This window comes from Protopterus annectens, chromosome 5.part0 (assembly GCF_019279795.1).
Source record: "Protopterus annectens isolate FY-2018-M chromosome 5.part0, PAN1.0, whole genome shotgun sequence".
Classification (NCBI taxonomy): domain Eukaryota; kingdom Metazoa; phylum Chordata; order Ceratodontiformes; family Protopteridae; genus Protopterus; species Protopterus annectens.
In genome coordinates, this window is record NC_056735.1 from 1,970,959,478 (window position 1) to 1,970,977,127 (window position 17,650).

General features: G+C 42.1%; 1 protein-coding gene across 1 annotated transcript in view; it reads right to left on the bottom strand.

Annotated features, from left to right (window-relative positions):
* The window catches only part of PIBF1 (progesterone immunomodulatory binding factor 1), a 2,608,929-nt gene that overhangs the window by 359,946 nt on the left and 2,231,333 nt on the right, over window positions 1-17,650 (bottom strand). Inside the window, 1 exon segment of the mRNA XM_044071741.1 lies at window positions 15,586-15,716. Within this exon segment, the coding sequence (XP_043927676.1) occupies window positions 15,586-15,716 (131 nt within the window).

Genomic DNA, 17,650 nt, shown 5'->3' on the forward strand with positions numbered 1-17,650 from the left:
CTCCTCTGCCGCAGAAGGACTGGGAGTCCGGAGCGGACTGGAATTGTTGCGCCTTTCGGAACTATATTTTTTTCTGTCCCTTTTGGCTCTTGGAGAAGGACCTCTGGGGAGCAGAGAAGCGGACTCCGACGGCCGACGTCTTCCCGTCCTTTTCGCTCTGGACCAAAGTCTCCCGAATTGTCTTGCCAAATACGGCAGAACCATCGAAGGGGGCATTCGCAAAGGACGCCTTGAAGGGCTCCGCGAAATCACAATGTCGGAGCCAGGCCTGGCGCCTCATAACTAGGCCTGCTCCGCTGGCTCTAGCGGCTCCCTCTGTAGCATGGAATAAAAGCCACACAGAGGTGTTGGATATAGACCTAAGAGTGGCCATGCGAGTGGAGTACAACTGTTTGTCCTCCCCCGACATGGACTCCGGGGGCGATGCAGTGTACTCTTTTATAAGGTCTCGCTGCAGTCAAATCACATGTGCCATGTAGTTCATGGACCTTACAGTGAAGGTCGCTGAACTAAAGACCTGCTTCCCGAGACGGTCCATCGAGTGAGACTCCTTGCTCAGAGGATGGACCGAGGGACTCTCTTGGGCTAACTCCCTCTTGGTGGCTGCCGCCACCAACATGGCATCTACGGGGGGTCCCTTGCTATAATGGGATTTCTCTGCCAGGGGGCTCAGGATCTTGTCAGGATGTTTTGGGACTGACTCCACAGTGTCCAGCTCCTTCCACGCCCTAGTGGTGAAAAGGTCCACTAAGGGGTCGGCCGGAGGGGACACCAAAGAGTTAGATGGGCCTGCTTCGAACGCCTCCAGGAACATGGATTCGTCCGAGGAAGCCTTGGGGGCAGACCACCCCCCTCTTATCCTAAGCATTTCCATGATACCTCCGAAGGAGACATCCTCAGGGGGTGACCTTGGGGAGCCTTCCACCTCATCCAAATCCGTGTCTTCTGTCAAGGACTCGGGGGAGTCCACGTGCCTCCTCTTACACTTCCGCTTGTGAGGAACATCCTCGGGGGGACTGTCCGAGGACGACTCACCAGCTACGTCTTGTTCCAGGGGAACAACCTGAGACGTCAAAGCAGGCTGTCCCTGTGGCCGGGTGACGGAAGCCTTACCCAAACGAGAGGGAGTGCGGGATGGAACCGTAGCAGGGAGCGGGGGCGTGGATGCACTCAACAGAGCCCTCTCCACCACATCGAAGGCCGAGGGAGAGCCACTCTCTCTGGGATCCGAGAGCCAACCCTCACTCGGATCCGATGGATGGATCGGAGCCGCCGCTGAGACCATCGGATCCGAAGGGCCAGTGTGCTCCGACCTGGATGGAGCCGAAGGCACACTAAACCCCTCGGATCTGAAGCTCAGAGCACGGCTTCGAGAGCTCGGATCCGACAAGGATGGATCCGGTAAACTCAAAGGAAGAGTCGGAGCCGAAGTACCAGATACTGTCGGCGCCGACCCACCCCCGGCTCCAACGCTGCCCGGCTCCGAGTGCTCCAAACCGGGGAAGCGGGTCGGAGAAGGCACTATCGAGGCAAAGAAGGGTGTTGAGCTCCCCCCTGGAGGGAGGGGAGGCAGGAGCACTCCCATCTGCATTTGGGCCTGGATGAACCTTCGCATCACCCGGTCCAAATCAGCTTCAGAAAGGCTACGCGTTGATCTCGACGAGGCCACCGAGGCTGGCCGGGAGTGCCGCCTCGATGACCTTGAAGGAGATCGGGTCTCCTCCTCCTCGGGTCCCGGTGAGAAGCATGGAGATCGGAGCCGAGAAGGAGGAGACCTGGAAGCCGTGGAGGGAGAAGCCCGCTTAGCCAGGGGGGCCGAAGCGGAGGCCTCAGCCCGCCGCTTGTGGTGCTTCTCCCTCCGTTTTTCTTTCCTGGCCTCCCTCTCCTCCGGCGCCGAAGCGGGAGATTGAGTCCCAGCCGGGGGGAGAGAGGCAAGAATGGCCGCCACCGAAGCCTGGGAGGAGGCCACAGAAGCACCGGAGGCCGAAGCCGAATCCGGGGGCAAAAGTCCCGCCAGGATCAGCTTAGACCTCCGGTCCTTCAGTGCCCTGGGGTTGAACGCTGCATAGATAGCACATCCAGAGGAAAGGTGTTCAACCCCAAGGCACCGGACGCACCGTGTGGCCATCCGCCGGGGAGAGCTTATGGCCACACTCGGTGCACTTAGAGAATATTGGCTTTGGGGCCTCAGACATATTAAAGTAAAAACTCACTCGGTAGGCCCCAACACACTAAACACACACACAGACTAATTACGACCAGTGAGGGGAGGAAGAAACTAGACTACTTTTAACCAAAATTTAACTGAACTAGTATAATCAAAAGGGAACCTAACACACACTAACACTCACTCAAATTTAACAAGTAAATTTAAAAGGAGAGACTTATCTGCCAAACAAAAACCAGGAGCTCGCAATCTAGCTGCTGTTCAGAAGCGCAGCAAACTAGATCTGAGGTCAGTCAGGGTTGGCAGGGGATTATGGGTAAGGGGAAGAGCTAGGAGCTCGGATCTAAGCTTTGTAAAGTTGCCGGCTCGGATCCGAAATCGGATCCGTATCCCACAGGTTGCAGACCAAATGAAGTTAACTACTTCAGATTAATAAATATATGACCAAACAGCAAGACGCAGGACCACACAGAAAATAATTTGAATTTTTTTACTCCCTAAAGAAAAGAAGTTTGAATTTAATTACTAAAATTCAAACTTCTTTAATGTGTGGTCCTGCTTCTTGCTGTTTGGTCATATATTTATTATTCCTCTCCAGAGACCCTTTTGCAAAATCTTCATTTTTGCCATATCCCTTCTTCAGAGCCTGGGGTTCAGTATACATTTCAAATAGTCTTCTATGACTCTTTCTCAGGATCAAAATTTTCTGGGTTGCAGGGTTTAGACGGTGCCAATACTTGCATCCCTGTCCCCTCCAAAGGCATAACTCTCATTTCTTTCATTCACACTCTTCTTCCTATGGCTTCCATTACCACCAAGGAGTTTGAGAGTTCTGGGTTTCATGGCATCCACCATTCAGATGCTCCCTCTGGCCAAACTTCATATGAGAAAGTTTCAGTGGTTTTTGAAGTCAGTGTGGCTTCAACATTCTCATCCTTTAGAATATGTAGTTCCTCTTCTTCCTCGTCTCAGACAGGAACTTCTCTGGTGGATTTAGCAGTTGTCTCTGAACCCAGGGATTCCTTTCTATCCCCCTCTTCCCTCTCAACAACTGTTCACATATGCCTCAGACATGAGATGGGGGCATCTTTTGGCTCCCTAAAGGTATAGGGGGTGTTGTCTCCTCGTCAGCAGGAGAACATCAATATCAAAGAGATGACAGCTATTCTAATGGCTCGGATCTTCAGGCCATTTGGTCTCTTTTTTCAACAGGGCATCTCAAGGTGTTCACAGATAATACCACACTGAGGTAGTATATCAACAAGCAGGGAGGAACGAGATCTTATCTTTACCGGTTGGCATTTCTGGTATGGGATCTTGCGATCAAGTGACAAGTGACTCTTCAAACAGTTTACATTCCTTCAAGTCAGAACATTGTGGCAGATACTCTGAGCTCTTTATTAACTCAGCCCCATGAACGGATGCTTCTCAGGGATGTGTTTCTGGACATTATCCACAAGTGGGGTACTCCTCAAGTGGATCTTTTTGCCTCCCCTCTGAATAGACAACTTTCTCTGTTTTGTGCCAGAGTTCCAGGTCTTCTGGTATGGAAGGTGGATGATTTCTTATTCTCTTGTAAGGGGATGTTTCTTTATGCATTCCCTCCCCTTCCTCTCATTCTGAAAGTTCTGTTCAAAATTCAAAAAAATGCTCCAAAAATCTTCTTGATGACTTGCCTTTGGCCGTGATAGCACTGGATTCCTCTGCTGCTGCATCTAGCCAGGGGCAATCATCACAAGTTACCTCACAGGGTAAGACAAGGAATCTCTTATACATCCACACCTCTCCACATTTCAATTGACACTGTGGGTGATATGGTTTTGATAACTCACAGACAACTTTTTTCCTGAGGACGTGCTGCCAAAAAATCTATGACTAGGAAAGCCGACTTATCCAAATGGAAGGGGTTTTCGTTATGGTATCTCTCTAGTAACCTGGACTCACTCACTGTGAATGCTCCTTTGTTTCTCTCTCTTATTTGTGTGAGTTGCTCAATGCTGGTTTGGCCTATTCTTCTATTAAGGCTCACCTATCAGCTATCTCTGCTTGTCTGCCTTTTCTTCCTCCTTTAGCTACTAGATTTGAGGTGAAACAATTTCTTAAAGGCATCCTTAATATTAGACCTCTCAGAAAGCCTGTTCCTCCTCCCTGGGATCTTAATTTTGATTTGGAGCAGTTGACTCAGGATCCTTTGAGCCTGCTGCTTCAGCTTCCTTGCAACATTGTTCTTGGATGAATGTTCTTTTTTTAGCACTTACTTCTGCCAAATGGGTGTTGAAGTTGCAAGCGTTTATGGCTTGTCCTCCTTTTTTGATTTTTCATGAGAACAGTGTCCATGTGCACTAAACCTTTTATGCCGAAGGTGGTTAATGAGCTATCACTTAATCAGTCTATTAATCTGCCTACTGTTTTTCCCTCTCCACAAAGTGACAGTGAAAGGGTGCTGCATGCTTTGGACATGCATAGGCAACTTAGGGTTTATTTGGATAGGACCAAGGCTAGCAGAAAATCTGATCAAGTATTTGTTTCTTTTCATCTTGGGTCTTTGGGACTTGCTGTATCCAAGCAAACTATTTCTTCTTGGATTTCTAAGGCTATTTCCTTTTGTTAATCATTTCATGGCAAGAGCCTTCCTTTTTCAATTAAGGCTCATTCGACTAGAGCTGTGGCTTCTTCTGGTACTTTTTCCAAAGGGTTAGATACTAATTATATTCTTGAAGCAGTTACCTGGACTTCTGTGCATACCTTTACAAGCACTACAAGATGGATGGTATCTCTAGAGCCAGGACTGGTTTTGCTAGTTTAGTTCTTCATTTTCTTTAGGGCACTTTTCCTGCTCCTTCCTCCTCCCAAGTTCCCTCTTAAGCTTTGGCACTCTCCCATATGTTTAAGAATACTGCAGCAGTGAATGTAAGGACATAGTACAGTTGTGTAAAATCCTACAATAACAGTAGATGTCCTTGCTTTCACTGCTGCAGTATTCACTCCCTCCCTCAATCCCCTAGCTCTTCACCTTCCTGGATGTACACCTTACCTCTTAGTTTCCTTGGACTGGTGTTCCTCCTATGGCAATCAGTTCTGATTTTGGTAGGCCTGAATGTCACCTTTATGCCCTACTTTATGCGGGGAGGATATGATGACATTTGGCATAACTTTTAAATTCAGGAGTCTTTTGAAGACTACGGATGCTGGGCTTCGGCTGCAGGAATCCTATATCTTTAAGAATACTGCAGCAGTGAAGACAAGGACATCTACCATTATGGTACAATTTTACACAACTGTACGTTATTTTTTATGGAATGAAATATCAATCTGTTCCATAATTTTACTCACTACACAGGAAGTACCATACAAATTTAGGTGTAACCCAACACTAGAGAACAACCTCCAATGCAAAAAATACACTTCTCCCAGTATGTGATTAATTTTATGTTATAAACGAATAACAGTTATCATAACCAGCTGTTAAAGTTGCATGCTTTAGTAAACATGTAGACCAACCAAAAATGATGGAACTGTTTTACTGAGAACATAATCCACATTTAAGCCTTCCAAGTACTCAAAAAATCAAGAACAGCATTCTTCATGTGGTTAAGGGGAGTATGCCTCAATCCATTTGTTCAAGCAGGAATAACAACAATCTCATAACTGGATTTTACTAACATAAATCTAGGCAACACATTAGGTATGTCAGTCAGTTTCAGTGCTGGTGAGGCAGATACTGTGAGAGTACTTATCTAAACAGATGAGTTGGCCGTTCAACAGCTTTAGCACCGAGTCTCCAAAAATTAAAGTACATAAGCTTTATTATATATTTTTCAAACAAGAGTAGAGACGCATTGTGAGTAGCTGAGATGTTTTGTGTTACTACTTTCTTCCTTTTTGTGACAACTGTCACTAATATTTGCAATTAAATCATCCCCAACCAAGATCAGCGTACTAGTGGGTGAATCATTTCCATCATTACTTAACGTCATTAGTTGTTTTTCATTTACAATAGCCTTATTAATAGTTGGATCACCAACTTCTATGCATGATAGCAAAACTAATTTATTTTGCTCTATACACTTACTACTGGCACTATAATTATGTGTCACAACTACTTCTGGATGCAAATGAATATTAGCAATACCATTAAAAAGGTAAGAATGATTGTTAATAATGACAACAGTACTTGAAAAAGAAGTCTGTTTACCTTCACTATTACTTTGTCTGATTAAATAAATCTGATCCTTATCTGTGTCACTGTTTACACTATTGAGGTAATCAGATATAGACTCTTCTACAAATAAATCACTATATACATTTTTTTAGTAACGGCTAACATTTCTAACTCTTCTGTGGTAGGTTTTTACACTTCTTTTTCTTGGTCTGAACTTGAGCCTTTTTTCTCTCTTTTTCTGGTCTTCTCATTATCTGTAATAAGTTGAGTGTTAGTAGTGAAATGCTCATTACTAATATTATGCCTATTAGTTTGAGAGCACACAGTTCCTACAGGAATTTTGTTTACTAAAATTGTTCTTACCCTAATCAGTCTTTAATGTACTCATATAATGATGTAAAACCTTTGCCAAAATGGGAAGAAAAACAATATAAATCTTCAATGAACTTACCTTTCACAATGTTTAATAATTCAAAAAGTTTGGTGCATTTAAAGCAAAAGCTATCCAAAGTACTTCAGTAATATGCAGCATAACTCTTACATTCAAATATATGTGTTCTTTTAATAAATCTTGAAAGACCTATGAATTCAATAAGTCCATGTTAAAGTACTGATAAATCTATAATTTGAAGTTAAAGCTTGGTAAGAGCTATCTAGCAGTAATAAAAGTAATATGTTCCTTCCTAAACTGCATACAAAAACCAGTCTAACTTGATGAAAACACTATTTATATATCTAATAAATTAATATTACAGTGGTTATAAACTAAGATAAGCTTTCAGCTAAAGAAATTTAAATCCATAATCATGAAGTATGCCTTATAAATCCTAATACGACAATAAAATAAATAAAACATAATAAGCAGGTTAAGGAGGACAAGCGCTCAATCACTGAATCACTCAAATTTATCTCTGCATCTTAGTATCACCATGCTGACTCAAACGACTGCTCTACTCGGGTCCACTCAAACAAAGCCATTCATATATCAGCAGCCTTAAGAGTATAGACTGTGAAGCCTGTCAGTTCTCAACAACAGCCAGTACAAAAAGTATGTGCTCACAACCTCTTGAGAAAAACAGGGGAGAGCAAACAAATCAATAAAAAAGCAAAAATAATATGTAGGCTGCCCAGAGTGCTTTAAATAAATAGACAGCAGTCAGTGAAGCTGGATCTCCCTTGGGCACTCCTTTAGGCTATATATTCAGTATATATAAATATCTATGAGTGTATATCAAGTGATCAAACTACATAAAGTTTGAACACTTAGATATACCAAAAAGACGTCAAAACAGCAATTTGAAAACAAGAGTTCAAATCACAAAGATGTGAAAAACAAAACAAGCAAACAAAGCAGGGGGGTAAACCAACCCTAAATACCCACACGCCCCCTTGCTCATTATATATTCCAATTCCAAGATCACAATTTAGTGAGGGGGGCAAACTCATGGTCCCCACTGTACTGCAAACACGCACTTCTAAACAACAGCAATGTTCAAAAAGTTGATTTTCAAACACTATACCTGTTTAGTCGACAATTAAAGTGTTCAAAGTTTAAATTAAATTATATATGTGTGTGTGTGTGTGTGTGTGTGTGTGTGTGTGTGTGTGTGTGTATATATATATATATATATATATATATATATATATATATATGTGTGTGTGTGTGTGTGTGTATGTATATGTATAGAAATGGATTCACTTTATAATCTCGAAATACTGAAATCTCGAATTTCAATATCCCGAGACTATAATACCGAAACCCCAAAAGCGTGACTTTTAAATACACCCTCCATCACAGAAACAAACATACATAAACCTTTCCTCCAAACACGACAACAAATGAACAAAACACACACAAACGTAACAACACAAATACACACACCTACCCTACAAACAAGCAGGGAGGCATGCCCCTCTGTACCCTCACACTGTTGCTACTTATATATATTAACTCCGAGGACGCACTGAAAAGACAAAGACACTAAATCCACCACTATGTACAGTACAGTTGTGTACACTTACCATAAATGTAGATGTTCGAGTGTATTCACTGTTGCAGTCATTACATTTGGGTAATCTACTGGCAGGTTGCCCTCAGTCGGCCTGAATTCCAAAGTCTTGGGTCCTGCGTCGGTTGCTGTCTTCTCTTCCAAGATGTCTGGCCGTCAGGGGTATAAAACATGCAGTCGACTCATTTTCTTTAGTTTTTCTTGCCCCCAATGTCAGGTGCCCCCAAAAAGGTAGCAAATTTATACATATATATATATATACATGCATCAATATAAACTTTATCTTCATCTACAAGCAAATACACCACATATGTTGTACAAGATAGAGAAGGAAAGATAAATTTCAGAATGACAGGGGGATGGTGGGAGGATAACCTGGACTTCAACAGTGAATACACTTGAACATCTACATTTATGGTAAGTGTACACAACTGTACTATGTTCTTAGTGTTTCATTGTTGCAGTCATTACATTTGGGTAGAATCCCAATGCTATGGTTGGGAGTCTGGAGCTAAACAGCATTAGGTGCGGCTATAAGGCCCTGCAGCACTGCAGTGGCAAAGCCTGCCCAGGACTTAGAGTAAAGAGGCACATGGTAATGCTTTGTAAAGGTGTGAACAGAACTCCAAGTAGCAGCCTCTAGAATGTCTTTGGTTGGTACTCCTCTGAGAAAGGCTGCTGAAGTAGCTGCAGCTCTGGTGGAATGAGACATAATGCCCTTGGGCACAGGTTTCCCATGGTGTAAGTAGCAGAAACGGATGCAGTGGCTTATCCACTTTGAAATTGTCTGCATTGAAATAGCCTTTCCTTCTGAACCTGCAGCAATTGACACTAGTAATTGCTCAGTTTTTCTTAGAGATTTAGTCCTGCTCAAGTAGAATCTTAGCTGTCTGTGTACATCCAAGGAATGCAAAATTCTCTCCACCTTGTTCTGCGGATTTGGACAGAAAGTTGGCAGATGAATTGTTTGGTTAAGGGCCACATTGGAAACCACCTTAGGCATAAAAGTAGGATTTGTCCTCAGAGACACCCTGTCTGGGTAAAATATGATAAAAGGCTCTACAGCCATGAGGGCCTCTAGCTCTTGCTGAAGTAATTGCTAGTAGCAGAGCTGTTTTCCATGATAAGAACTTTAGATCAGCGGTAGCAGCTGGTTCAAATGGAGGCAGGGTGAGCTTTTCCAACACATAATTGAGGTCCCATGCAGGTAATGGTGATCTTCCAGGAGGCCTTAAATTTTTGGCTCCTCTAAGATACTGCTTTAGTAAAGGATGAGAAAAGATTGGTGGCTCTGTATTGTAATGAGCCGAAATGGCAAAGGCATGGATTTTGATTGGTGACAAAGATAGGCCTTTGTCAAGCATCTCAGTTAAGTATTGTAATATCTGAGCAATATTTGGTTCTGCTGTATCAGTTCCTTGTGCTTGATTCCAAGCACAGAATCTCTTCCATTTGTCAGCATAAGATTTTCTAGTACTAGGCCTTCTGGCTTCCAAAATGACATCCATCACAGCTTTACTGAGAGGTGTTGTTTGTATGACTACATGATTAGCCATGCTGCCAGGTTCAGAGTCTGTAGTTGATTGTGCAGGATCTGATTGTTTTGCTGGGACAGTAGTTGTGGTCTTTGAGGCAATGTCTAAGCTGGGTATTGAGACAAGTTCCTTAGGATTGGGTACCAGTATTGGCGGGGCCAGTCCGGGGCAATTAATATCAACTTTGGCTTCTCTTGTCTGACTTTTAGAAGGACTTTGGGTAGAAGAGGTAGAGGAGGAAAGGCGTAAACAAATAGGTTTTTCCATCTGAAGGATAGGGCGTACACTTTCCATGCTTGTCTGTGATAAGTCCTTGTGCAGAATATTTTCAATTGATAATTTTGAAGAGAAGCAAAAAGATCTATGTTTGGACTCCCCCATTTCTCTGTTATCATGCTGAAGACTTGTGGATTTAGTTTCTACTCGTGAGGATCCATAAGGTTTCTGCTTAAATTGCCTGCCAGAGTGTTTTGTTTTCCTGGCAGGAATTGAGCTTGAAGATGTATTTGGTAGGTCAAAGCTGTGTCCCACAGTACCACGGCTAATCTGCAAAGGGGGTATGAGTGTTTGCTTGTTTATATACCACATGACAGTGGTGTTGTCCATCTTTATAAGTAGTTGTCCTGGATGAAGTAAGTCTTTGAAGGCTGTTAGGGCATTTTGAACAGCTAGCATCTCTTTCTGGTTGATATGCAGATGCATTTGTTTTGCAGCCCATAAGCCCTGAATGCATCTTCCTGCCATGTGGGCCCCCAGGCATAATCTGATGCATCTGTTGTTAAGGTTTGGCTGGCAAGGGGTAGAGTGAAGGGCAGTCCCATGTTTTGGTGACATACCTTTGCCCACCATAAAAACTCCTGTTGCAAGCAGGGGATGAGAGGAATCATTGTTTCCAGACTGTGTGAATGTTGACCCCATAAACTTTTTAGATACCATTGAAGTTTCCTCATATGCAGTCTTGCATATGGAATTAGAAGGATACGGGATGCCATGAAGCCCAGAGCCTGCAGAATTTGTCTTGCAGAAGACTGGGTTTTGTTGCCATCAGTTTGAAGTAAGCAGTCAGTTGCCTTTGCTTGTCTGGTGTGAGGAAAGCCATCTGGGCAATTGTATCCAAGCTTGCACCCAGGAATGTTATCTTTTGAGAGGATATCAGCTGTGATTTATTTTCATTTATTGTGTACCCTAGGCATGTTAGAAGCCTTCTCACAAAAGCCAGGTGTCGAAGAAGAGTGTCCTTGTTCTCTGCTTGAATGAAACAGTCGTCCAAGTAAGGATATATTTTTGTATACTTCTTTGTCTGCAAAATGCAATTACTGGTGCAAGGCACTTTGTAAAGACCCTGGGCGCAGTAGATAAGCCAAAGGGCAGTGCAGAGAATTAGTAATGCATTAAGCCAGCCTTGAATCTGAGGTATCTTCTGCACGATTGTCTTATTGGGACATGCAGGTATGACTCTTTTAGGTCTAAAGTCACCAGCCAAGCATTCTTGCCCAGCATGGGCAGAAGCTGCTGCAAAGTCAGCATTTTGAATTTTGGAATATCCAGGTATGCGTTCAAAATCGATAAATCCAGTATTGGCCACAAGGCCTTGTCCTTTCTGGGTACCAAGACCAGTCAAGTAAAAACCTTGTCCTTTTTCCTGATCTGGTACTGTCTGAATAGCCCCCATATCCATGAGGGACGTAACCTGTTTCTGTGCCTCTGCTCATTGATTTTTTGGCAGACCTGGCCAACCATCTGCCATTGGCAGAGTGTGGAAATGGAACCTGTATCCCTGTGATACGATGTTTAGTACCCACTTGTCCTGGGTTATTAACTGCCAATTTTGAGCAAAAAGTGCTAATTTTCCCCCTATGGGTGCTGCCAAAAGATAAGTGCTTGGTGTAGGCAGAGGGAAGTCATTGGGATTGCTTTATGTAGGTTTGCGCTTTATCTCCTCCAGATTTGGAGGTGGAAGCCCCCCATTTCTTTGACCTGTATGAATCTTGAGCCTGGTATCTGGAACCCTTAGGGCATCTGGATTTGCCCCTTTGAGCTCTGTCTGACACAGGAAAGGACCAAATTTTGTAGGCCAGTGTCTACTGAATCTTGGTGGCTGCACTTGTAAGAAGTCTTTAACAGTTTGCATAGACTTAGCTTTGTCTTCCATTTTCTTTAGAACCTCTTCTGCCTTAATGTCAGAGAATCATGCTGTAAAGGTGCATCTAGCAATTTAGCTTTAACATGGTCAGGCAAATTTTGTTCCTTTAACCAGGCATGCCTCCTAATCACAGATCCAGTAACTGCGGCCCTGCAGGAGGCCTCTAAGGAATCAAAACCACATTGCAAAGTATGCTTTCCAACTTGTTAAGCTGCATGCAATAATTCCTGCAATTCTTTATTTTCTGCACATTCTGAAATCAACATCATTTTCTGTTTCAGCAATCCCATAACATGTTGTTGGTACTTAATCATATGAAATTGACAGTTTAAGGCCCTGATTGCACAAGGTCGCAGATGTATAAACCTTTTTTCCCCATCTGTCTAGTGCCCTTGAATCTCTGTCAGAGGCTGTAGGATTTTTTGCTGTTGAGGCCTTAACTCCCTTTGGACCCTGTGAAATAGTTTCAGGATCAGCAGCAGGGTTTCTAAATAAGAATTTATGGGAGTCAGGTACCCTGTAATATCTGTCAGGCTTACTGGGAGCCAGAGGTTAGGAGTCAGGGACCATACTTGACTCCGAAAACACATCATCCACAATGTCTAAAACAGGGGGGATGGCTAAGGGCTTGTGCTGAGGGAAAAAAGGAAATCTCTGAGCCTTTTTTTTGATTCTGAGAAATCTTGACTCTCCCAGTGGAAATGCTCCCTCAAAGTATGCAAGATTTCTCCAAATGAATAATCCTCAGGAGGAGATGCAGATGGAATAGCTCCTCCAGCATCAGAATCCTCATAGAGAGGTATAGACAATTCCTGATCAGAAGAGGAATCAGAAGAAATAGAAACCTGTTTTGAAGATTCATAATCAGTTTCTTGCCTAGGCCTCTTTTCTGGAGGGGGATGGGTACCCCTGATCAAGGTAATAAGGTCTTTAGCCATTTTGATCATCTGTTTTTAGGCATAGAGGCCTGTGCACATGGCTCATGCATTGGGTTTTTAGTTTTAGAAGTTGCTTTTGTCTTTGGTTTTGCAGCTGTCGTCGGTTTAATATACAAATGTTGAGGTCTGAATACACCCTCAGAAGCCGGTGCCTGCTCAGTGGCTCCGGACCCATCCGACGGAGATACATCCATCGGTCCAATACCTTTTAGTATCTTGCGTCATGCCGAACTCCACATGGGTGTCAGTAGAGGCCTGCGACTCGAAGGTAGCAGGTATCAGTGGCTGCGAAAGCTTCTCACTGAGTACCGGTGAACTGGCAACTGGCTTAGGAGAAGCTTCGCCGTCGGTTTTGGATCTCGATTGCCTTTCTCTGTCCTTTTCTTTGTGTTTTTTATGTACTCCGGTAGTCGGATTGCTATCCGACGACATTTCTGGGTATTTAAATCGGTTTCCAAAATACTTTGATGCAAAAATATACCGACGCTTAATAGTGCGTTGGTTAAATCTAGCACAAAACTGACAGCCAGGCACGTTGTGATCAGGGCCTAGGCAAGGAATACAGTATAAATGGAAATCCTTATGAGGTATTTGCTTCCCACAAGTAATACAATTATTAACTTTTTCTGACATCGGTAAAAAACAAGAAAAAAGTTTCCCCAACGGGGTACTTAGCTTTAGTGAAGACTTCGGTTCTGAAACTCAAACTCAAATTTTTCAGTAGTCGGCCGACCGGCACTTGCGAAAATGCTTCGGGCACCGCGCAGCAAGAAAGACTAAAGAAAATGGCGTCAGCTGCATGTTTTATACCCCTGACGACCTGACGTCATGGAAGAGAAGACAGCAACCGACGCAGGACCCAAGACTTTGGAATTGAGGCCGACTGAGGGCAACCTACCAGCAGATTACCCAAATGTAATGACTGCAACAGTGAAACACGAAGAACATTCTATATTCCCCTTGCACAAACACACATCACCTTCATACAAACATCACTCTCAACACACACACACACACACACACACACACACACACACACACACACACACTTACCTACCTACCCCTAACCTACACCTAAAACTTCTCAACACACACACATACACTCAAATCCCTACCCAAAACCCTTAAAAATCAGCACTTACCTGATTCTCCAGATAAATCCACACAACGGCAGGCAAACCATATCCTACAGCACACCGCACCTTACAAACACAGCAAATCCCACTTAGCATGCCACCACAACCGCGGATTCGACACTTCGAATTCGATCAAGTGCAGTTTCTCTCAACTGGACTTTCAGCACTTTTGTCTCGAGATACTGAAATTCGAGATTTCAGTATTTAGAAATAGTAAAGTGCTTATATATACATATATATATATATATATATATATATATATATATATATATATATATATATATATGACAGATATTTACATATAAACATCTATATCTATATATATATATATATATATATATATATATATATATACACACACACAGACATTCTGAAATGATTTTAAAAGAGCATTATATTTCAAGTATAAATGAAACAAGGCATTTACTTATTTATTCAAGTATGATATTCGGGGAAGTCCACTGGGCCTGGGGAGAAAAGCTCCAAATATTGCAAGTTACATATTACAAAAGAATAACAAAGGTTTGTACAGAATTAAAACATTTACAGAAATATAATGCATTATGTAATAAGCTTTTAGTGAGTTAACATTTAAACAGAAGGTTACTAGCCCTTTTGGAGGTTGGGTAAACTGAACAGTTGCAGAAAAAGACATTTTTTGTCAAATAAGCTCTTTTGTAAGTAAACAAGTAGCTACTAGCCTTTTGCAGGTTAGATGGACCATTTTGCATGGAGAGAGTACAAGAAAATTGGATTATGGACAGTATAGTACATTAGACATCAGAGAGAAAATCAGTCACCATTATATAGTACATATTTGAGCCTGCACAATAGTCTGTAAGTAAAGGTACACAACTAATATTTAATACACTTAATACACTTTGTATTTAATCTGTACTTTAACCACCATCCATTCATCCATCCATGCTCTACCCCTTTTCCCATTTTGCACATGGGGTTGGGATGTCACTTCCGCAATGACAATCATCTCGAGCCAAGGTTTACACCACCGGATTGGCTAGCTCTGTTAATTGAGTAAAGACAGGCGATTTTTGTTTTTATTTACTTTTACTTATTAACTTATTGTTGACTGGGTGACTACCACTAACCCAACAGCCTCTTTTCAGGGAAAAACTTGACATAGCATTCATACAGACTACAAGAAATTTGACATGGGCACTGGAGAACATTCCCAGCTCTTTTTGATTACTGACATGGAATCTTTTACATTCATCTGAGTTACCACTACATCAGGTAGATGGTATTCTCAGTCTACCATCTCATCCAAGATACTAACAAGTGAAAAAGTAATCATCTCATTCTGCTACTCCACAATTTAAGAAAATGTTTCAAGAAACAAACTTTCCGATGTGAGAGAATGCATCTAAAAACAACATGCATCGTACAATTCCTGTTCATTAGTCATATTGAGAAGCCTGTTTACAGGCAACAGCAGTTGAGTGTTGATTTGCTTTGATAATTTCTTTGTACTAACCTCACCAATTCCTCTAGTTGAGAAATGTTTTCTTTCTGTGTCTGGATCTGACAATCACGTTGGCGAACAGTTTCTATCAAATAGCTGTAAGGCTGCTGGGCTTGATTAAGCAAGGCATTGGCATTTGAAAGCTACAAGAAAAAGACAAGAGTACAAAAGTTAGTACAAGAATATATGGTTAGAGGATGTAGACTTCAACAGGTCCTAATATGACTTTTCATCAATACATTTTTATTGGTCTGCGTGTATGTCCAAGCACAACATACTATTTCAGTTGTAAGGATGCTTCTACTGGACTGACCACATCAATAAAAACATGTATGCAAATCTGCAAAGATCAAAACAAACCAGTATATAGGCAAAATGCTGTGCATTCTGATATGAACATTTTATTATTAACACTGATGAGATGTGATGCCCCTGCACTGGCCCAGTAATCAAAGAACCTCAATCCTCATCAATGGCAACAGTGAGAGACATACACAATGGCAGGATGACAAGTACACACACAGTAAGTACAATTTCCCTTAAGAGCACACAGAGATCACAGTCAGTCTGGAGCTGGTTTCTCTCACTTTCTCCAGATCCCCAATAAGACTCCCCACTGGCACAGCTACAGCATTAAGATCTCAGCTGAGGGGTCAAGCCAAGACCTCCAGCACCCTCTCTGTCCAACCACTGCTTCGTGTCCCTGCCCAAGTAGCTGACACACACACACACACACACACACACACACTTTGAGATTTGATTTATATACAAACACACACACACACACACACACCTGGGGAAGGCTGGCACATGTTTACTAGCTATGCCCCCTTCCACCTAGACTATAAGGTAGTTATCACTGCCACCAACCCCTTCTTATCAGCTACTATAAGGCCCTTACAAAGGGTGATCAATCCTACTGTGTAATGTTACTATTATCCAAATGGTAAGTGTGACCAAGATTAAGGCTATTTAGGAGTGGCCTGTATAAGGTCACCAAATACATATGCAAGTACTCTATGAGCTTAAATATATCTCACAAATAGCAGCCACAAATGTTTAGATATATTTAATAATAAATAACAAAAGAACAAGACAATACTCTCAACAAAGTAAATGCAGAGTTCAGAATCACAGGAAATATTTTACAACAACATTGCAGGACAGTCTCAAATAAATACAGAAAACATCTAAACTAATCTTTACTATATTCCTATCTATATCTATGAGATACTATGCCCGAAATACTTACAGAGCAAGGCATATGCAAATGAGTGGATGTTCTTGCTAGGTCTAAGACAAAACACAAAATGCACAGTATTTCACTGAGAGAGATCTTAAATTACTCAGCTTGGATGAACATCACTCTTTGTCACATGCCTTCAGTTCCCAGGGTAAAGATACTAACATCTCTGTGTTAAAAATACATATATCTCAGATGTTTGCAGAACTTGGAAGTCGTAAAACAATAAAACCCTTTTACATTCGAAACCTAGTAATTATTGTTTCTAGACAATAGAAAAATTTTTAGCTCTAGACATCCTGTCTTCTTGCTGCATTGAAACTAACTCTTATAGCACATCATAAAGCACTTAATTTCAATGTATTTTCTTGAAGGTTTGTAAGTTACTCTTCTATGTTCTAGCAGGGTATGCTGTGGTTACATTCTTGAAGCTCGGTACATAACGTACAGTTCTGTATGAATCATATCAATATTCACAAATGACATAGAATTATTTACAAAATTCCAGATAGCTGGGCTGGCAGAGTCAGAAGGTGTAAACTTAAAACCAAAGCTGCCACCACTTTCTTCTCTCTTTCCCACGTTTTTGTATATTCAGCACTAAAATGCCAAATGCTGATTTTTTTGGCAATCATTTTAAGATGCTGTATCCTGGTTCGACATCATTATAATCATTATAAAGTAGAAAACAAAATCTCACAGCTACAGTTCCTAAAATATGTTCATCTCTGACTGCATTAATTTCTTGCTGTGCAATGTTACCACACCTACATGTAAAGCAAATGGCGCAGCCTGACTCTGTAAAGTACATTTCCCATATTCATCCCAATCTGC